The sequence below is a fragment of the Pristiophorus japonicus genome, chromosome 21 (assembly GCF_044704955.1).
Source record: "Pristiophorus japonicus isolate sPriJap1 chromosome 21, sPriJap1.hap1, whole genome shotgun sequence".
In the NCBI taxonomy this organism is placed as follows: Eukaryota; Metazoa; Chordata; class Chondrichthyes; family Pristiophoridae; genus Pristiophorus; species Pristiophorus japonicus.
In genome coordinates, this window is record NC_091997.1 from 10,823,783 (window position 1) to 10,847,132 (window position 23,350).

Consider the following 23,350-nt stretch of genomic DNA (forward strand, 5'->3'; position numbering starts at 1 on the left):
AGGTATGGAAAATGGTCCACATTGTCCAAGGCCTCGTCGTGGATCCTGATAATCGGGGGGGGGCAGTGCAGTGTGGTGGGGGCAGGTTGGTGGAGAACCTTGGTCTTGCAGATGTTTGGTGTCAGGCCCGTACACACATACACGCTTCAGTGAAGGTGTTGATGATGGTTTAGAGTTCGACCTCCGAGTGTGCGCAAATGCATGTTCAATGACAGAGAATGGGACAATCTTGGATCTGGACTGGAGACAACAGAGACCGTTTCCCGTTTCCCACAGGCAGTGGGGCAGCCATCACCGACCCTCTCCTCATCTTCCTCCAGAACGTCCATGCGCTTGCGAACAAGGCCCTTCCCATCTATGAGCTTATTGTGGATAATGGCAACGACATCATGGCTCTGATGGTTGAAGGGTGATGATACCGTACCCTTAAATGAAGCCTCCTTGCCTGGATGTACTTCCACCACTTGCCCCGCCCAGACCGCCATGGTGACATTGTGGCTCTCATCAGCAAATCACACCTTGGTCTGTCCCCTACTCCTCCGACACTTTCTCCTCCTTTGAGCATCTCACCCTATTCCACCTCTCTTGCATCTCATTTAAAATTCTCGTTCTCAATCGCGCACACAGGTACAATAAAAAATGTTATTACCGATATTTCGTCACTACTTTACTCCCTCAGCCTCTGCACCGAATGGCTTCTCATCCTCGGTGATTTCAACCTCCATCTCAATTCATCATGCGCTCTCTCCTCTGAGTTCACTACCCTCCTGTCCTTCCTTAATCTCTCCCTCCATGTAAACGCCCCAACCCATATTCACGGCCAGCCTCCTCAACCTTGCCATCTCTCGTGGCCTCGCTATTCTCATCGTGTTAATCACAGATAAGGCCATCTCTGACCACTTCCTCAAATCACTCTCCACCCACATCCCCCTTCCATTCCCCCAACCCTACCTCCTTCTGTGGCCGCCCCTGGAAAAAAAACTCTCTCGACTCTCTGACAACTGCACTTATCAACTCCCAACTGTGCAGCCTTTGGCCCTCCATGCACCACAACATTTCTGCTCCATCACACCCCCACCACCACCTTTGATGCCCTAGTCCCTGATAAAACAATTACACTCTCTCACTCTGGCTGTTCACCTGGTACAGCCCTGATCTTCGCTCCCTTAAATCCAAGGGATGCAGATTTGAAAGGATATGGCAGACAACTGGTTTAGCCAATCACCGCCGGATTTGGCTGGGCCACATAAAACAAAATCGCTCACTATTCCAGAATCATTCTGGAATGTAAAGATAAACCCCGGTGTCTATTCTCCACTGCAAACTGCCTTTTTCAAACCCTCTCCCCAATCTCCACCATCACCTCCGCCAATAAGTTTGAGGAGCTCATGGACTTCTTTGTCTCTATGATTGAGGACATCCCTCCTCGACCACCTTGACTTGTCTGCATCTTTGACACGGTTGACCACTCTATCCTTCTCCAACGCCTCTCCACCGTCATCCAGCTGGGTGGGACTGCACTCGCCTGGTTCCACGCTTATCTATCTAATTGCAGCCAGAGAATCACTTGCAATGGCTTCTCTTCCCGCTCCCGCATAGTTACCTCTGGTGTCCCCCAAGGATCCATCCTTGGCTCCCTCCTATTTCTCATCTGCATGTTGCCCCTTGGCGACATCATCCGAAAACACAGGGTCAGTTTCCACAGGTATGCTGATGACAACCGGCTCTACCTCACCACCACTTCTCTCGACCCCTTCCACGGTCTCTAAATTGTCAGACTGCTTGTCTGACATCCAGTTCTGGATCAGCAAAAATTTTCTCCAATTGAGTATTGGGAAGATCAAAGCCATTGTTTTTGGTACCCGCCACAAACTCCGTTCCCTCGCCACTAACTCCAACCCTCTCCCCAACTCCTGTCTGAGGCTGAACCAGACTGTTCGCAAACTTGGTGTCATATTTGACCCTGAAATGAGCTTTCAACCACATATCCGCAGCATAACTAAGACTGCCCATTTCCACCTCCGAAACCTCGCCCGTCTCTGCCCTTGCCTCAGTTCATCCGCTGTTGAAGCCCTCAACCATGCCTCTGTTACCTCTAGACTTGACTATTCCAATGCACTCCTGCCTGGCCTCTCACATTCTACCCTACGTAAACTTGAGGTGATCCAAAACTCAGCTGCCTGTGTCCTAACATGCACCAAGTCCCGTTCACCCATCATCATCATCATCATAGGTGGTCCCTCGAAACGAGGATGAGTTACCCATCACCCCTCTACTCGCTGACCTACATTGGCTTCCGGTTAAGCAACACCTCGATTTCAAAATTCTCATCTTTATTTTCAAATCCCTCTATGGCCTCACCCCTCCCTATCTCAGTAATCTCCTCCAGCCCCACAACCCCCCCCCTGAGATGTCTACGCTCCTCTAATTCTGCCCTCCTGAGCATCCCTGATTATAATCGCTCAACCATTGGTGGCTGTACCTTCTGTTGCTTAGGCCCCAAGCTCTGGAACTCCCTGCCTAAACCTCTCCGCCTCTCTATCCTCTTTCAAGACGCTCTTTAAAACCTATCTCTTTGACCAAGCTTTTGATCACCTGCGCTAATTTCTCCATATGAAGGTCGGTGCCAAATTGTTTTATCTCATAATACTCCTGCGAAGTTCCTTGGGACATTTCACTACTATAAAGGCGCTATATAAATACAAGTTGTTATAAGTTCCACACTTGCATAAATGCATTTATTTTGATTTTTGCGTTCAGCATATTCACATTATACAAACCAAACATTACACCTACGGACACATCCTGTCCACAAAACCTTACTTCATTATGCCAACTTTTCTATTATGCATACGGGATTGTTTCTTAGAACAGTATGTTACAGAACCTACAAGGGAGCAAGCTATCTTAGATCTGGTCCTGTGTAATCAGACAGGAATAATAAACGATCTCCTAGTAAAAGATCCTCTCAGAACGAGTGATCACAGTATGGTTGAATTTGTAATACAGATTGAGGGTGAGGAAGTCGTGTCTCAATCGAGCGTACTATGCTTAAACAAAGGGGACTACAGTGAGATGAGGGCAGAGTTGGCTAAAGTAGGCTAGAAATGCACACTAAACGGTGGCACAATTGAGGAACAGTGGAGGACTTTTAAGGAGCTCTTTCATAGTGCTCAACAAAAATATATTCCAGTGAAAAAGAAGGGCGGTAAGAGAAGGGATAACCAGCCGTGGAGAACCAAGGAAATAAACGCGAGTATCAAATTAAAAACCAATGCGTATAAGGTGGCCAAGGTTAGTGGGAAACCAGAAGATTGGGAACATTTTAAACGACAGCAAAGAATGACTAAGAAAGCAATAAAGAAAGGAAAGATAGATTACGAAAGTAAACTTGCGCAAAACATAAAAACAGATAGTAAAAGCTTTTACCGATATATAAAACGGAAAAGAGTGACTAAAGTAAATGTTGATCCCTTAGAAGATGAGAAGGGGGATTTAATAATGGGAAATGTGGAAATGGCTGAGACCTTAAACAATTATTTTGCTTCGGTCTTCACAGTGGAAGACACAAAAACCATGCCAAAAATTGCTGGTCATGGGAATGTGGGAAGGGAGGACCTTGAGACAATCACTATCACTAGGGGGGTAGTGTTGGACCGGCTAATGGGACTCAAGGTAGACAAGTCCCCTGGTCCTGATGAAATGCATCCCAGGGTATTAAAAGAGATGGCGGAAGTTATAGCAGATGCATTCGTTATAATCTACCAAAATTCTCTGGACTCTGGGGAGGTACCATCAGATTGGAAAGCAGCTAATGTAACGCCTCTGTTTAAAAAAGGAGGCAGACCAAAAGGCAGGTAACTATAGGCTGGTTAGTTTAACATCTGTAGTGGGGAAAATGCTTGAAGCTATCATTAAGGAAGAAATAGTGGGACATCTAGATAGGAATAGTGTAATCAAGCAGACGCAGCATGGATTCATGAAGGGGAAATCATGTTTATTGGAATTCTTTGAGGATATAACGAGCATGGTGGATAGAGGTGTACCGATGGATGTGGTGTATTTAAATTTCCAAAAGGCATTCGATAAGGTGCCACACAATAGATTACTGCAGAAGATAAAGGTACGCGGAGTCAGAGGAAATGTATTAGCATGGATCGAGAATTGGCTGGCTAACAGAAAGCAGAGAGTCGGGATAAATGGGTCCTTTTCGGGTTGGAAATCGGTGGTTAGTAGTGTGCCACAGGGATCGGTGCTGGGACCACAACAATTTACAATATACATAGATGACCTGGAAGAGGGGACAGAGTGTAGTGTAACAAAATTTGCAGATGACACAAAGATTAGTGGGAAAGCGGGTTGTGTAGAGGACACAGAGAGGCTGCAAAGAGATTTAGATAGGTTAAGCGAATGGGCCAAGGTTTGGCAGATGGAATACAATGTCGGAAAATGTGAGGTCATCCACCTTGGGGGGAAAAAAAACAGTAAAAGGGAATATTATTTAAATGGGGAGAAATTACAACATGCTGCGGTGCAGAGGGACCTGGGGGTTCTTGTGCATGAATCCCAAAAAGTTAGTTTGCAGGTGCAGCAGGTAATCAGGAAGGCGAATGGAATGTTGGCCTTCATTGCGAGAGGGATGGAGTACAAAAGCAGGGAGGTCCTTCTGCAACTGTACAGGGTATTGGTGAGGCCGCAGCTGGAGTACTGCGTGCAGTTTTGATCACCTTACTTAAGGAAGGATATACTAGCTTTGGAGGGGATACAGAGACGATTCACTAGGCTGATTCCGGAGATGAGAGGGTTACCTTATGATGATAGATTGAGTAGACTGGGTCTTTACTCGTTGGAGTTCAAAAGGATGAGGGGTGATCTTATAGAAACATTTAAAATAATGAAAGGGATAGACAAGATAGAGGCAGAGAGGTTGTTTCCACTGGTCGAGGAGACTAGAACTAGGGGGCACAGCCTCAAAATACGGGGGAGCCAATTTAACACCGAGTTGAGAAGGAATTTCTTCTCCCAGAGGGTTGTGAATCTGTGGAATTCTCTGCCCAAGGAAGCAGCTGAGGCTAGCTCATTGAATGTATTCAAATCACAGATAGATAGATTTTTAACCCATAAGGGAATTAAGGGTTACGGGGAGCGGGTGGGTAAGTGGAGCTGAGTCCACGGCCAGATCAGCCATGATGTTGAATGGCGGAGCAGGCTCGAGGGGCTAGATGGCCTACTCCTGTTCCTAATTCTTATGTTTTTTTGTTCTATGAATTCTCTGTCATTTTGCAATGAAAACTGGCTATGTAAATTGATTAAGCTGTAATTATATGTTTCCTCCAGTAGTGGCGCTGCAGCATTTCAGTTTTGCATATCCCAGCTTTTCGGCCTACACGACAGATAAGCAGCAGCCACCTCTATTTCTCTGGTTCCCAAATGTTGTTATTTTAACTATGGGGGAAAATTACGGTCGGAGGCTTCCTTCGGATGAACAGCTACCCGAATAAAATCTACAAAAATACCTGGTGGTCCTGGAAGAACATAGGATTCCGGTTGGAGGTCTTCAATTGCTGTACATGTCTTCCAGATACGGACGCACATGTTGGAATCTGTTTGTCCAGGCCCACACATCACTAAGTGGTATTTTCATTGATAATAATGGGAGCTCTGTTTTTACGAGCTCCCATTACTATCAATGAGAATACCGCCCCCTAAAACAAGAAACACAGCTTAATAAATTTAAAAAAAAACACCTCATACATTCAATTTGAATTAATTTTAAATATAACTAAATGTTTTAGAAAAATTATTTTTTTGAATTTTTTTAAAAGTATGTGTTTTAATTGGGTTAAAAATAAACTTATCTTAATGGACAGGGTTTTTAATATAAAAATGAGTGATTATATTTAATTTTTCTAAGTTTGAAAACTCTTGCACTGCTAAAATGGTGTTCCTTCACAGACCTTCTCTCTCAATACAGCTCCCTCTACCTCCTAGCTCGATGGCGCTATACATTATCTCGTTACAGACGTAAGAGTTTGAAGGACATTCTGTTGGGCACGATTTGGGCAAATAGTCCAACCTCTGCCCCGCGGATGTCCTTCCTGCAGGGATGTGTGCCGAGAACCGGCACTTGCGAGGCCTCGCCGGGTGCATACGACGCGCACACCCACCTAAGCCACAATATTTGGCTCATTATAGCAATATAACAACAGAATGTGTGCACACCTGGTCCAACTCCCGCTGCCCTCGAGTCCCATTTCACCTGAGAACCTTTGATTCCGCATGTGCAACATGTGGAAGATTTGACTAATTTATGAATATAAATATTGTTGTGTTTGGCTGCAGTCTTGACTTCAAAGAAATTGATTAAATAAAAACAGGAGTTCGGGGACTCTTGCAATTTTATAGTGTGAATTCAGATGGAAGGCTCTCTGTGAATTCCTTATCCAAGGAACATATAGGAAGATAAATGCACTGAATTTGCTTTCCCAGTAACCTGGATTTTATATTGCAAACAGAAAAGACCATGGGGTAGATTTTCGGCTCTTCTCCGCTCCGTTTTTAACCCCGGAACAGCGGCATTGGCGAGGTGTTCTGGGTGGGCGGTCAGTCTCCAGTGCCCCACAGCGGTCCTGGTTTAGCGGCGGCACTGATCAGCACCGCCCGGCAAAGCTGCGCCTGGTGTGCAACACCGCTGGTTGCGACACTGTCACGAGTTCTGACAATTGCCTGACCCATACGCCCCGAAGCGGTCCAATGATACCAACAGCGGAGAGGTAAGTGTATTATATAGTCTCTTGGACACTCTTGAACCCTCTTAGTTCAACTTAACTCTATTTATTTGGGAGATCTCAGACAGCCATGTGGAGCTTTAAAATGGTGTTCCTTCACAGACCTTCTCTCTCAATACAGCTCCCTCTACCTCCTAGCTCGATGGCGCTATGCATTATCTCGTTACAGTAAGTAATGGACTCCAAAGGTAAGTAAGATTGTTCTTTTAATTTTTTTTGCAGTTTGTCTTGTGGTGGCATGGGTAATGGTTTGGGAATGTTTTTTGAGGTTTTTTAGTTTTCCCCCCTCCTCCAGGCATTTCTCGGTGCGCTCCCAGCCCGGCTCTTTAGCTCGGGAGTTTCCCATCCGAGCAGCCAAGAAAGTTGTACAACGCCTCCCTTAGCACTGTACCCCCTGACTCCGGGCCCAGCTGCCCATTTTTACTTACTGAGGCACAATCTGTTCGCGGGCGCAAACTTTACCGCCCCAGAAACGCCAAAGCCAAAAATCCAGCCCCGTGTTTCTCTTGCCTGTTAAGAGCAATTGACTTCCCATTAGGCCTTTCCTTGTGTATGGTTGACTTCTAGTGCTTGTTCATATTTGCAGATCTTTGGTATCATCTTTTATTTCCAATATCGTGACTATCCACCATTTCTGAGGTGTAGCACACAGCTACATTCATTCACAGGTCGTGGAAATCTGCAAGGCCAGATTTCTGGAAAGGTACAACTTCTGGATTGTAGGGGACAAGGCTTGTTTAAGAGAACTGTTTTGGACCCATTTAGAAAGAAACAACTCCATTTTAACAACTTGTAATTGTGACAGCATCTGTAAATCTGCTATTTGTAGATTGTCACTAACTTTTTGCATCATCTGCAGTCTACATATCGGGAACATTCCAAACATCACACTGCCACCCAACCACTGCGTAGAGCTCCTGAGGGAATGAATGTTAAGGTTCCTCCTTATTTCGATACTTTGTGGTTTAAATGAATTAAGTGGGTAGGACTGTCTTTACACAAGGTGCAGAAGTGAGAAGAATCACACGGAGGATATCACTATCTTACAACAACAACTTGTATTATTATCGCACCTTTAATGTAGTAAAACGTCTTAAGGAGCTTCACAGGAGAGTTATGACAAAAATTTGACAACGAGCCACATAAGAAGAAATTACGGCAGATGACCAAAAGCTTGGTCAAAGAGGTTTTAAGGAGCATCTTAAAGGAGGAAAGAGAGGCGGAGAGGTTTAGGGAGGGAGTTCCAGAGCTCGGGGCCTAGGCAGCTGAAGGCATGGCCACCGATGATTGAGAGATTATAATCAGGGATGCTCAAGAGGGCAGAATTTGAGGAGCGCAGATATCTCTGGAGGTTTTGAGGCTGGAGGAGATTACAGAGATAGGAAGGGGCGAGACCATGGAGGGATTTGTAAACCAGGATAAGACATTTGAAATCGAGGCGTTGCTTAACCAGGAGCCAGTGTAGGTCGGCAAGCACAGGGGTGACGGGTGAATCGGATGGTGCGAGTTAGTACATGGGCTGCTGAGTTTTGGATGACTTCAAGTTTACGTAGGGTAGACTGTGGGAGAGCACGTGCTCACGTGAGCAGTACGGGTACTCAGTGGTCTTTGGAGCTTGTCTTTCCAATGGAAGAATAAAACAGGTAAACAAAGTAGGTATTGTTTCTTATTGCTAAATTAAAGACTTGGGCAATCTCATAACTTGATCAAACTTTGCTGTACAGCAAATGTTTCCTCCCATGCCCTGTGTTTTCCTGGCTATATATAGCAATAGCAACAGCTGAAGGGAAAGAAAAAAATGAAAATTGTTTCTGCAGCAATCAAGCTATCAAACTTTTCTTCCTGTAATGTATATAATGACTCGAAAGACTTGTTACTGCAAACCTGGTTCAACTTTATTTGCGCTCAAAGTGCCCACATGACATGGTACTCACTCTTGTATACCAGGGCCCACGCGCACACAAGTACAGCCCGATGACCTCCGACAGTGGCGCCCCCTGGTGTCTAGTGACCCCAAGCATCAATACATAACAACATCCCCCTTCAAGATCTTAGTATCAATCTCTTTACAAATTAAGACGGTCTGGGGCTTTTTGCTCACGAGTTGATCGTCCCAGTCCAACTCCAGTTCTGGGCGAGCGTTCTGAGTCAGTTATGACTGGAGGCTGAGTAACCAATCTGATGGGAGTGGTAATGGTCCAGATTCAGTAATCTTCCGATGAATGAACATTGATTGGTTGGTCACTAACTGCATCTTCCTCAACTGGTTCTGGTTCATCCGTGTGCCGCAGTTTTATCTGATCAGCATGTTTCCTGCATGTTTGCCCATTCTTGAACACAACAATAAACACTCTGTTACCCTCCTTGGCCGTAACAGTACCGGTGATCCACTTTGGACCTTGACCATAATTCAGCACATAAACTGGATCGTTGACAGAGATGTCACGTGACACAGCAGCGCGATCATGATACCATTGCTGATATTGACGTCTGCTTTCAACATGATCATTCAAATCAGGATGGACAAGAGAAAGCTTGGTCTTGAGACCTCTTTTTATCAGTAGTTCAGCAGGGGAGACCCCGGTAAGCGTGTGAGGTCTTGTCCTGTAACTAAACAATATATATGACAAACGAGTTTGCAGTGAATCATGAGTCACACGTTTCATACTTTGCTTGATCGTTTGAACCGCACGCTCTGTTTGACCATTAGACGCAGGTTTGAATGGAGCAGACCTTACGTGTCTGATACCATTGAGTTTCATGAACTCCTGAAACTCAAGACTTGTGAAGCAAGATCCGTTATCGCTCACAACAATGTCAGACAAACCATGAGTATCAAACATGACACAAAGGCTCTTAATACTAGCTGTGGACATACTGGATAACATCATAATAATACTCTATCCACTTTGAATATGCACCCACCACAACAAAAAACATCTTTCCCAGGAAAGGGCCCGCAAAATCGATGTGCATCCTCGACCATGGTTTAGATGGCCATGACCAAAGACGCAGTAGAGATTCCGCTGGTACTTTACTTAGCTGCAAGAAAGTATTGCACTGATGCACACATGATTCCAGATCAGAATCAATTCCAGGCCACCAAACGTGAGCCCTGGCAATGGCTTTCATCATGATGATACCAGGATGAGTGCTATGTAGTTCACGTACAAATTTTTCTCTGCCTTTCTTGGGCATGTCAACACTATTGCCCCACAGTAGACAATCTGACTGAATGGATAGTTCATCTTTGCGACGGCTGTAAGGTTTGGTCTCATCGCACATTTCTATAAGTATTGCAGATCAATCACCACTGAGGACACAACGTTTCACAACCGATAAAATAGGATCATGGCTGGTCCAGATCCTCACTTGTTGAGCAGTGACAGGAGTTCCTTCACTCTCAAAAGCATCCATTACTAACAGTTGATCTGCAGGTTGAGGCATCTCCACTTCAGGTGTGGGCAACTGCAGACGACTCAGTGCATCGGCACAATTCTCAGTGCCAGGTCTATGATGAATAACATAATCATAGGCAGACAATGTCAGTGCCCACCTCCTGGATGTGGGTCGATGCATTGGTAGTAATACCTTTGTTTTCGAAAACAAAGAAATAAGTGGCTTGTGATCCATTTCGAGTTCAAAACGAATACCAAACAGGTACTGATGCATCTTTTTGACCCCATACACACAGGCCAAAGCTTCTTTTTCTACCATGTTGTAAGCTCTTTCCGCCTTTGACAAACTTTGAGGCATACGCAACAGGTTGTACCTTACCTGACTCATTTGATTGTTGGAGTACACAGCCAACCACATATGATGAAGCATCACAGGCCAATACAAGACGTTTACACAGATTATAGTGAACAATCAGCTGTTCGAACAGAGCAGATTCTTCGCTTTCTCAAAAGCTCTATCTTGAGATACACCCCAGACTCAGTTGTCGTCTTTTCTGAGCAGCATGTGCAGTGGCTCTAATAAAATGCTCAATCTGGGTAAGAAGTAGTTGAGTAGCCCAAGGAACGAACGCAGCTCCATCACATTGAGGTCTGGGTGCATTTTTGATGGCCTTGTTTTTCAAATCAGTAGGTCTGATCCCATCAGCAGCAATTTTCCTCCCCAGGAATTCAATTTCAGTTGCCATGAAAGACACACTTTGAACATTTCAGCCTGAGTCCCACTTTGTCCAGACGATGTAGGACTTCAAGATTGTTCAGATGTTCAGCAGTGACCAGAATGTCATCTTGAAACACAACGGTTCTAGGAACGGACTTCAGTAGACTCTCCATGTTTCTCTGAAACATGGCTGCAGCCGAACAGATTCCAAAAAGGACACCTGTTGTAGACAAACAGTCCTTTATGGGTGTTGATGCAGGTGAGTTTCTTCGAAGTGTCGACAAGCTCCTGTGTCATAGAGGCCGACATCAGATCCAGTTTAGTGAACGTCTTTCCACCAGCTAGCATAGCGAACAGGTCATCAGCCTTCGGTAGTGGTTAATCGTAATCCTGTAGTCTCCACAGATCCTGACAGTGCTATCACTCTTTAACACAGAAAAGATAGGACTGGCCCATTCGTTAAATTCGACCGGTGAAATCCCTTCATGTTGGAATCTGTCAAGCTCAATTTCGACCTCTCTCATCATGTAGGGAACAGATAGATAGGTCTTGCATCAGAATTCGGGTGAAACTGCACCTTGGCTCCAGTAAAATTGCCAATGCTCGGTTCAAACAAAGAAGGTAACTTCAGGATTTGAGCACACGAAGTGTCATCCACCGAGGACAACGCTTTGATATCATTCCAGTTCCACTTGATTTTCTCGAGCCAATTCCTGCCGAACAGTGTTGGACCATTGCCTGGGACGATCCATTGTGGTAAATCGTGAACCACACCATTATACGACACCTTGACTACTGCACTACCAATCACCGGTATGAGTTCCTTAGTGAAAGTACACAACTTGACATTGACTGGACTCAGCTTAGGCTTCACAACCTCAGTGTCCCACAGCTTGACGAATGTTCTTTGGCTCATTATCGACTGACTCGCACCTGTGTCCAGCTCCATTGATACAGGCACACCATTCAGCTTCACATTCACCATTATCGATTGGCTCTTTGTCGGGAATGAATACAAGGCCGTACACTTCCTTCTCGGGTATCTTGGGTTGCATATCCGGGCCAGCACTGGACTGGTCATCATCATCAGTGTGATGAACAGCAGCACGCTTGCTCAGTTGTGGGCACATTCGCTGAAGATGCCCCACTTTCGAACAGCCTTTACAGATGTACTGTTTAAACCGACACTGATGAGGCTGATGATTGCCCCCACAACGCCAACAGGGTGAAATTGAATTCGTACCGATTGGTAGACTTTGAGCAGCTACAGGTTTCACATAAGCAGTCGAGTAGGCCCTGTCATAAGTAGCTCTGTCAGATGACGACACAATCTTGTTTACAGTACTTGCTGTGGAGCTCCGATTCTTCGATGATATCTGCCTTAAATTATCATCAGTCGCCATGCACGCCTGGGCAGTCGTGATGGCCTTGCTCAAATCCAGCGTTTCTGCAGCCAATAATTTCCGAAGGATCACATCATGGTTGATGCCTATCACGAAGAAATCTAGCAGCATGTCTCCCAACTTTCTGAACTTACACGGCTCAGCCAGACGTCTTGGGTCGGCAATGAATCCCTTCACATCCTGGCACTCAGCACGAACGTGTGTGTAGAAGCAATAGCGTGAGATGATGATCCCCTCTTTTAGCTTGAGATGTTCACGCACCAGAGCGCACAAATCCCCATACTCTTTGTCCGTTGGACATGCAGGCGAGAGAAGATTCTTTGAGGCCATAGATTTTTGGACCATAAACGGTGAGGAAAACCGCCCTGCGCCTAACTGCATCGCCAGCTTCCTCCGTTTCGTTGGCTACGAAATACTGATCCAGGCGGTCGATAAAATCCGCCCAATCCTCGCCATCCACGAATCCCTCCAGAATTCCAGTGGTACCCATTGTGCATGCGAAGGTTCTTAAGTTACCTCGTCGCCAAATGTAATGTATATAATGACTCGAAAGACCTGTTACTGTAAGCTCACTCAGGTGCAAACCTGGTTCAACTTTATTCACGCCCAAAGTGCCCACGTGACATGGTACTCACTCTTGTATACCAGGACCCGCGCGCACACGCGTACAGCCCGATGACCTCCGACAGTGGCGCCCCCTGGTGTCTAGTGACCCCAAGCATCAATACATAACACTTCTGGAATTTGCACTCGCCTGCTTTCTTTCTATGTCACTTTGTTGCTGTTCTTCCTTCTCATGTTATAACTACCTGCCATTTGCTTTGCTTTCTCTCTCAATTCCTTCATTGCCCTGCTTCTTTGCTTTATTTATTTTTCCATTTGCTATCTTCATTTCCTTTGCCTTTGTTCTCTTTCTCTATAACTCTTTCTCTCTCTCTTTTACCTTTTGAGTTCTCAAGATTATTTGAAACATTTGTGCTGTATCGAAGTATGCACCAAGAGCAATGTAAAGCATTGTATGTTTCCCGTAGCCACTCAGATTCTCCTTGCAATGGTTTGGTATCTTGAAAAATGTAAAAATGGATTCTGACATGAAATCTTTCTCATCTCAGTTTATAGGTTGGAGTCTTGTATTGTGATCTCATGTTGGATAATTGTTAGAGACAATTCAGGCAACTTAAATTAAGAGAACAACTTAAAAAAAAAAATAAAATCCTTTAGGGCTTTCTTTACTATGGCACCTATTTTCCACTTGCTGGATTTTTGGTGCCTGCGCATATTAACGTACGATTTTTTTGTGTACTTTCGTGCCCAAAAAAAAATCGGTACATTCGCCAAGAATTATTTGAATTTGGCGCAGCGCTCTCTGAAGCTAGTCTGGGGCGGAGCTTCAAGTCTGCGCCATAAACTCTGGGCATACGCGAAAAGCTGAAGTTGCCAGGGCAACCAGAGACGCTCCTGACATTGATTTATAATGACGTTCACACTGAGGGGTTAGCGATCGTAAGACAACTTTACCAAGACGTAGACATCACGAGCAGTTGATCACAGCTGTATTCGGTACCCCAAAATGATAACCTGCTCATTTCTATACAATCCAGCATTTAAAAAGTGAAATACGCTGGGCCCCCGAAGGACCCCTCCCCATACCGCCCTGCTGCAATCCCCGGCCGATTGGCCCTCCCGCTCCTGAATTTCAACTCTTGGGGGTAGCGGGACTGGGGGGGGGGGGGGGGGGGCATTTGACCCAGGATTGCAGCGGGCCCAGCTTGTGGGGAGCAGTTCTTTTGGCCCAGAAATAATCATCCCTTGCTCCAAAAAGAGTTCCCGGGGGGGGGGGGGGAAGGGAAACGTTTTTTATTGTGTATTCTTATTGCCTTGCTCCTGTCCTCTTGTGCGCCACGCAGATTCCTTAAGATAATGTACATTTTTTTTTTTGAGGGACTTTTGGGCAGTGTGCACTGCACTGAAAAAAATTATGATGGCCAAAATCGATAAGTCCACAAAAATTGCGTCTGATCCCGTTTTGACTCATGTCTGTGCCAAAAATGTTTAAACTGGCGCACATGATCGGCACCGGCGTCCAAACATTGGCGAAAGTTGGAAAGTGAGTATTTCATGCCAAAAACTGTTTGGACGCCAAAAAACGGCGCACAATCGTGGCGAAAATAGGGGCCCCAAAAAACATATCTTTCCCTTTTCCCTGGGATGGTAGATAAAGGGCGTAGCATTCATGAATCAAGCTGCCAACCAAAAGCTTTCAGCTCACTGCGCAAAATTTATTTGTGCCTTCAGATGACTGGGCATGCAGGAAGTGCCCATAATACTCTTTGAACTTTCCTGGACGACAATGTTAGGCACAGCATTCAAATTAATATATATATATTATGCATGCTGTAGACTTAATTCAGTGCTTGGATGCTTTGATCATGTAATTTTTTTTTTTTTTTTTAACAGACCACCAAAATATGATCGAGAAGAAGCCAAGCTCAAGCAGATGGTAGGATACGTTTAAAATTCAGATAAAGTTTTGGCCTAGCCTCAACCTAACTGTTAAATCTGTTCAGCTCTGGTGACGCCTTCTCTGCCTTTAGCTTATTTTAGTGAAAACAAGAACCTAATGAAAATGTGTGTTTGCAGAACTGTGTTGCTCCTCTTCTGGTATTTGAGGTGTCTGGGGCTGTAATTAGTAGTCTCTTGCTTTTAAGTTAAAGGATAGCTGATATCTCTCTATTAGCAACCAATAGGAAGAAAAGAGGTGGAACTGTATGTAGTTGCTTAACTCTGCCCTCTTTCCGCCCCCTTGGGCTACACACCCCGAACAATGCACTCCGTTCCAGTCACTGAAATAAGCTAGTTATCTGTGGTAATGCACTAATAATTCACATACAATACCCAGTGGTTATGAGAAAAAATGAAAATAATGAATAGGATGCATTATCTTTTTGAACTAGTACATTATCCTTGTTAACATGGCCAATGTATGAACACTTTACTTTGTTTCCACTTTAATGGTTAATGCTTCACAGGCTTTTTGAAGGAAAGAAAGACTTGCATTTACACAGTGTCTTATCACTTTCCTCAGAAATTACTCGAATGCACTTCACATACAATAATTGCTTTGAAATGCAGTGACTGATTATATATGTGAACACAGTAAAATGTCTCAATTAGCATTCAGAAGAAATGAAAAGTTAATCTGTTTTTGGCGATGTTGATTGAGTGAGGAATGTTGGCCAAAATACAAGGAGACTTTATTGCTCTTTCATTGAATAGTGCTATGGGATCTATAATGTCTGCCCAAACCCACTGGAACAGGCAAATGAAACTTCAGCTTATATCTCATTGGGAATACCTCTGATAATACAGCACTTCCTCATTATGACATGTTCTGGCTCTGAGATAAGAGTGCAAACAAGTCGAGCAAGAATTCAAGGCTAGGTGGACCATAGTAGGATTTAAAACTATTATTTTTTGGTATCAAGCTTGTAAATCACACTCCTCAATTTCTGCTACTTTGTGGTTGCCAAAAAAAAAGAAACAAATCCTGGATCTGAACAAATTGTTATCTCATCTTAGATCTTAGTTATTGAAAATGAAAACTTCAAAATTGTTCTTCCAATTTTATAAGGGTGTAGCAGAATACACCTGGCCATCTGAGGAGCTAAAAATCTATTTGGGCACCTCAAGGGACTCGAGGTCACGATCCCAAACGATTTGGATAATATATAAAGGCTGTGGATAGAAAATGAGTTTGGTTTGCCAATATCGAAGAGGGATATTCATGATTCAAATATGCAATTGTAGAATTTACTCCACTTATTCTTGCAGAGGCTTGAGCGCCAACGTGCACAGATTGAAAAAGAAAATATTGCAATGCTGGAGAAACTGGCGAGTATAATGGCCCCCCGCCCAGGGGGACCCACCTGGAGTGACTACAAGAAAAACAAGTAGGTCATTTGTTTAGTGCTACTTCTATTTTTGCTAGATCTTTTACATTATCCCTGAGAAAAATGATTCTCTTGCCCTTCTAACTATTGCTTTCTTGCTCTTAGTTATGGAAACTGTTGTTTGAATCTTAAATCAACCATTACCTTCAAAATGTTGCCTTAATCTGTGATTGCCAGTGTGGTTCTCAGCATCGCACCATAAAACTGGTCATTTTGTTACCAAGATTTCTCACCTTTGGACCTATGCGCTTGAAAACTTTTTTGGATCACCTACCTTAGCTTGGACATCTTCAGAATCTTTGACAGGATCTGATTCCATGCCTTTTTAAATAAGTTACCATGATGAGGTCTAATCAGGGCTATGCTAATGGGTATTTAGTTTCCTTTCAAATAGCTCTGTGCTTTGGTTAACAGCTCACTTATTTCTTTTATGAATTCAGGGATTATCTAGGAACTGTGTCCTCTCTCTCTTTCCAGATCAGTGGCCATTTCTATTTCTCACCCAATCCTATCCACTGTTTTTAAGACGATTCCACTGTAAATTCATTGAATTCAATCAGATTACATTATCTGAGTTCCTGGTCTGATTAAAGGGTGCCCACTCAAAGGAAAGGAATGCCTGTAATTATCCATACACCAGTCATTGAATCCATAGCATGGTTCCATATCAGCAAAGCAGCTTTGAAAATACTGGACCCAATCCTGAACTCTTACACTCCCTAACCACCATGTCTTTCTCAGAATTGCTGTATTTTTTACTTGTTTTGCCACCATGGCAAACTAGCTGCCTACTCTTTACTCTTTTTTTCCACCAGTTGTATAATTTGGGGCCAAGTTTCACCCTGAGTTGCTCCTGTTTTTTTTGGAGCAACTGGTTTAGAATGGAGTATCTTAGAAATTGCAATTCTCGGCATTTAGTTTGCTCCAGTTCTAGTCAGTTAGAACAGTTTCAGTTTGGAACAGTTTTTTTTTTTCAAAAGGGGCCGTGTCCAGCCACTTACGCCCGTTTTGAAAGTTTAGGCAGTGAAAACATTCTCCAAACTAAGTTAGAATGGAGTAAGTGTAGATTTTTGTACGCTCAGAAAAATCTTGTCTACACTTAGAAATTCAGGCGTAGGTTACAAATCAGGCGTAGTGAATGGGGGGGTGGGGTGGGGAGGAGGGTTTAAAGGGAAGTTTACAAACATTAAACACTTCAGTTTTACAAATAAAGAGCCATCATCAATAATAAATGATAAATACATCAATAAATCAACCAATAAATCAATCAAAAAAAATTAATAAAAAATAAAGATTAAAAAATCAATAAATAAAACATTTCTATTTACCGACTGCAGCATCGGGAGTCCTCCCCCAGTGTGTCACTGTCAGTGTCTCTATCTCTCTGTCTGTCTGTGTGTGTGTGTCTCTCACTCTGTGTCTGTGATTCTGACAGCGAGAGAAGGGGGGGGAGGGGTGGGGGGGGGAGGTGGGGAGGTAGAGGGGGGGCGGGTGGAGAGCGGGGGAGTTGCGGAGGGAGAGGGGGCGGAGTCGCAGAGGGAGGGGGTGGGGGTGAGGGGGGGATGGGGGGGAGGGGGGAGCGGAGGTTGGGTCGCCGGGGGAGGGGGGGGCGGAAGCGGAGGTCGGGTCCGGGGAGCGGGAGTCAAGTCGGGTCGGGTCCGGTCGGGTGGGAGGTGAGCCTTATCCATGCAGCCCCAGTGAGGCCGTTCGGCCAGGGCTAGGGGCTGCGTGCTTCGGGCCCCTCCCACAGTTTTGGGCGCCTGGAGCTACTGCACATGCGCGCCCACTGCAGCGCGCATGTGCAGAGGTCCCGGCACTGTTTTCAGCACAGGGACCTGGCTCTGCCCCCCCACAGCTCATGCTGCGCTGCGCCCAGCTCCAGAGGACCTGCAGGGAACCGGAGAATAGATGAGTTTTTTTTAGGCGCACTTTGTGGCGCGAAAAATGGGCGTCCAGGTCCGGGCTGCGCCGTTTTAGGCGCGGCCCGAAACTTGGGCCCATAGTCTGGGACATTGGGATGCACCTTGTTTTATATTATAATACTGAAAGCATCTACTGATGGAATGTATGAGGGAGAGCTTGATGACCTAGTGCCAGCTTAACATGGTAAGTGTTCTCTTCAGCCTCTTCTTGCTAGCCCCTTAAACTCAATCAGTGAGTAACAGGCAGGCACATCTTCCCTTCGGCTTCAAGGCATCGTATTGACCTTGCTACTTCATGCAGTCATTGGCCACATGTTCCATGATAACACGTGTTCCATTTTTCTTTTCATAGGTGGCTTCCAAGGTGAGGATGCTGGCACCAGAGAGGGGTAGGAAACAGCCCCATGTGATGAACACACATCAAGCACCCCAGATCCTGTAAGCAACAGCACAAAAACATTCACTTCAGGAAATTCAGACAGGGAGTCTCAGGAAGGAGTACCTGGTGAAGGAGCCACTGGAGGTGGCACCAAACCAGCATTAGCAAGAAGAAGGAACCGCTAGGGACAGGTGTGCAGCTAAACCCATGGATCCGTAGCATTCAGGAGCTGGTCTCCAGTCATCTTGGTTAATCCTTGCCACTGGACCAAGACCTAGCTCTGCCAAGCCCGTGTAGTGGCTGATGTGCAACGGCCACCTCACGTTAAGAAAAAATCCACGCACAGGCATCTTCCACCCTTCAAGATTTAGTTCGGGATCTGGAATTTTAGATCCTTCTTTGAAACACCTGCGAACTTTTTGACGTGGAAGCAAGTCATCCTCGATTCGAGGGACTTGCCTATGACTGAAAAAAACTGATTAATCAGCAGATGTTTTTCTTAAAGTTCTAACTAATGTTAAATAATGCTGCTGCAATATCTGTCTGTATAGCCATACAAGTGGGTTTTGGGAGCCTGCAGAGCATCTTGGAGTGAGTTGCAACTCCAGTGCGACCTGCAATGGAGTTCCCAAGATCAAAGGGTCTATGCAACTTGTTTGCCAACACTGCCTGTCACCGTTGAGATCTGAGGTTCCAATTTGCAGGAGTCGAGAGCAGCAGGAGTTGAGAGGATCTTAATGGCAGGCTTCGTGCTCCTTAGTTGTGGCCATCTGCAAACAGCACCTGGCAACTAGGACATGGCAGGAAGAGAGGTGGATGAGCAACTGATCTCCCCCGGGTGATGATTTGCCCACCTGCCCCTCCCAGCCAGCCATTTCAAAGGACTGTAGAAGAGCCAGCTCGTGCAGACACTGAAGTTCCGGCGGGATTTTGTGAGCAGCAGAACGAATGGAATTGCCACAGCCAAGTTGCGAGGTACCCATTGATGAGCAACAGCCTGCTACCACATTTGCTCCACTCACAGAATGGGAAGCATGCGGAACACCTGACGCTGTTAACAAGGAAAAGCAAACATTAAAGCAGGGACGCAGCTCGACTCGGAATAAATTGATAATACCGTCTTTGGAATGTATTGTGTAGAATTATTGTCAAAAGGGACGTATGTAAGTTGATTTTCAGGCAAAATATGTAGAAATTGTAGTCAAGACAGAAAGGATAAGGTCACAATGTTGGTACAGGGGCTAGTGAGAGAGGTCTATAGGAAGTGAAGCTTTTAACAAAGTTCTGTCAGTGATTCTTCTTGGCAGTGCATTTGCGGGTCATTTCTTCTTCCTCATTCTCCTCTCCTCATCTTCCTTCTCTGCCGAGGCTGCGCATGAAGTTTTCTGATTCCCCTCTCAGTAATGTAGTCATGCAGCATACAGCAGATTATCTTCGAGACTTTCTCAGAGCTGTAGAGCAGGACCCCATCTGATGTATCCAAGCAACAGAATCTCTGTTTCAACATGTCAATCGTCTTGGGGGATAAATCCTCAAGGCTCATAAGTCACTTAATGTGCCATTCTTTATTGGGACCACTAAGCTGTAGAACTCCTGACCTCTCTCAGTATTTCCTTCCTTCTGTTCAGTAAATGTTGATTTACCCCATCTTTTTTCAAACTTGGCAATGTCCTGCACGATGGACCTTGCTGCCTCACCTTGGTTTCACAATTTTAGTGTAAATAAAGTATTGTAGTTTCATTCTCTTCCTATTTGTTGTGACAAAGGAGTATCCAAATGGCTATGTTGAGAATGTACAAGATCTCATGAATGTAAAAATGTAGGACTGAAGTCTAATCCAATGCATTTAGACATCTTGTATTGAGTGCCATTTTAAAATGTATGCTGTATTCATTATATTTTATGTATCAGCATTTTTGTGTTTGTAAATTAGCCATTTTGCCATATAATCATGATTCTGTTTTGAGAAAATATTGTTAAACTTTCTGTATTCTGCCTAATTCTTTAGGTCATTTACTGCAGAATAAAACAATGAGGTAGAGAATATAAGGAGTTTGATTTCTTTTTAGTGGTTACTGATGGTACAGGCATTCTTCAAAACAATGTACTGACACTATTTTTATTGATGGGTTCATCATTATTTATGGCACTTTAGCTCCAAGAAGCAAATGCTATATTGACCATACTAGTGGAGAACCGTAGCATGGTGGTAATGTTACTGGGCTAGTAATCTAGAGGCCTGAAATAATAATCTGGAGACATGAGTTCAAATCCCACTATGGCAGCTGGGGAATTTAAATTTAGTTAATTAAATAAATCTGGAATTTAAAAAAAAAAAGCTAGCATCAGTTATGGTGATCATGAAACTACTGGATTGTCATAAAAACCCATGTGACTCCAGACCCACAGCAATGTGGTTGACCCTTAGTGGCTCACCACTACCTTCTCGAGGATAAATAGGAATGGGCAATAAAAGCTAGCCTTGCTGGCGACACTCAACTCCCATGAATGAATAAATTTAAAAAAAAACTTCGAAAGGCATTTAATTGGTTGTAAAGCGCTTTGGGATATCTGGTGGTCATGTCTTTCTTTTCTTCTCTCTCCTTTTTTTTCTTTTCTTTTATGTGATTGGTGGAGAGGACATCGTCGGTGAAAGTGAATGTTAGATTCATCTTCGTTTTAAGATCCATACCAGAAGAACCATGGGCATAAGTTACATACTTCCATACTTGTTGTAGTGTGTCATGACAAATACAGTTTTGACAGGACTTTAACTGGTCTTGACCTCACGAGCCCAGACTTTTCTCGATAGTTGGGACCCCTATTGGAAGGAACCTGCTTCTGCTCAGCTGACTGATGCAGTGCAGACCTCAACAGTTTTTCAGGGTCAACTTAATTTAATTTAAATAATGGTGAGTTCCCAGTGCTATTCCTGCCTCAGATTGGAGCTTGCCACTTTGATGGAGAGGAGGAGAGAAACGGGTTGCCGCTGCAGGATTCAAATGTCAGCAGCAGCATAAAGGGAAAGGCACCATCAGGAAAAAATTTTTGTGGCATTAGATTTTGTTGTTGAAAAGAGAGTAAGTGTTCTGCAGCATACAAGGCCCCCAAAGTTTCTGAAGCATCAATAGATGCCTTCTAGTCCAAATCAGGATAAGGGAAGGAAGGCCCTGTGGGAACGGAAGGAAGAATGCCATTGAAGGGGCTGCCCAGACACAGTAGAAGGAGGTGGCTGCTGCTTTAATGCCATCTCCATGACTCCAGATTGGTTACAACCGTACTGTCATTTCACAAAGTTAGAGACTTCAAGAGGAAGATTGAGGCTTGGGCCATCCTGCTAAACTCAGCAACTGTAACATGAGGTTTTCCACGGCCTTTGCATCAATGTGTGCTGTCTGAGTACAGTTTCCTCTAATAAATCTATAAGCAAAGGACTCTGCTTCTAGAGCTCGCATTCCTGGTACAGAGATGATGACACCAAGCTTTTCTCTATAGCATTATCTAGCACAGGTGCTGCAAGACCTTTAGTAGCCTTAACAGGTATGACGAGATAAGAGTCAGCTCTATCTTCCAAGACTACACTATTAAGCATGTTTTCCACCAATTACCTTCCACTCACTGTGTTGAAGTCCTTCAAAAGCTCTGTAGGGATCTTTACAAGCCAAACCTTGACCTGCAAGTCATGGTACATAAACGCTTGTGTCAAGCATCTGTCATGAATCCTTTCAATGCCAACAGTTAGCTTTCACTGCATCTCCTGGCAACCAGAGGTCATTCATGCTTTTGCATTCTAAAAGGGGAAGACAGCCCATAATGCCAGTGAGGAATTGGCCACAGGTGGTGAGGGGTGGTTGGGGAGGGGGGGGGGGGTGAGAATTTGTATTTCATTGTCCAACACTGAGAAAGCACAATAGGTTGGTGCTTGCAAAAGATGGAGTCAATCACCTCTGTGGGTAAGGCAAAGTTTTTCAATACCATCATTGGTGAAAATAATCTGAAATCTAAGATCTGATACAACAAATTACATTTGAGTTTAAAACCAAAACAAATGAATCAAGATTATGGTGTTGGAAAAGAGCTTCAATAAATGTGGCCAAAACAATGGGCTCAATTTTCTCGTTATCTGCGACGTTTTTTGGCCTAAATTTAAATATCCAAGTTTCCCCAAAGATTGTGCGCCAGTGTAACTCAGTCAGTTACGATTTTTTTGGGTTAGTTTTTTTTTGCGTCATTGGGGGCGTAACCTGCCACCTGCGCCAATTCTGGCCATTTAAGCAAGTTTGGCCAGCACCGATTTACTCCAATTTTTCTTTGGACGGCATATGTGACCGCTGTGGAAAAACCTTCTAGGCAGTTAAGAAAATTGGCGCAGGTAAGTAAATCAGCACAGCAGATGCAGTTACAGGGCCTGGACAGCAGCAGCAGAGGGGGGGGCGAGGGGCGAGGGGAAGAGGAGAGGGGGAGGCCTTTCGGCCAGGGTTAGAATGGTAACCGGCACCGGAAGGCCCATCGGCCAGAGCTAGCAGCGGGCACCGGGAGGGGAAGGCCCTTCGGCCAGGGCTAGCAGCGGGCACCGGCATCAGGAGGGGGAGGCCCTTCGGCTAGGGCTAGCAGCGGGCACCGGCAGGGGAGGCCCTTCGGCCAGGGTTAGCAGCGGGCACCGGGTGGAGGGAGGCCTTTCGGCCAGTGTTAGGAGCAGCACCGGGAGGTGGGGGGGATAGACTTTTGGCATAAACACTTTAATAATTTAATGATGGAATTTTGTTGCAACGTGTAATGTGCTTGTGCAGGT

General features: G+C 44.8%; 1 protein-coding gene across 1 annotated transcript in view; it reads left to right on the forward strand.

Moving 5' to 3' along the window:
• The window catches only part of LOC139233600 (uncharacterized), a 99,653-nt gene that overhangs the window by 18,596 nt on the left and 57,707 nt on the right, over positions 1-23,350 (forward strand). The window contains exons 4-5 of the mRNA XM_070864004.1: positions 14,765-14,807; positions 16,139-16,257. Of these exons, the coding sequence (XP_070720105.1) occupies positions 14,765-14,807; positions 16,139-16,257 (162 nt within the window). The remainder of the gene's footprint in view (positions 1-14,764; positions 14,808-16,138; positions 16,258-23,350) is intronic.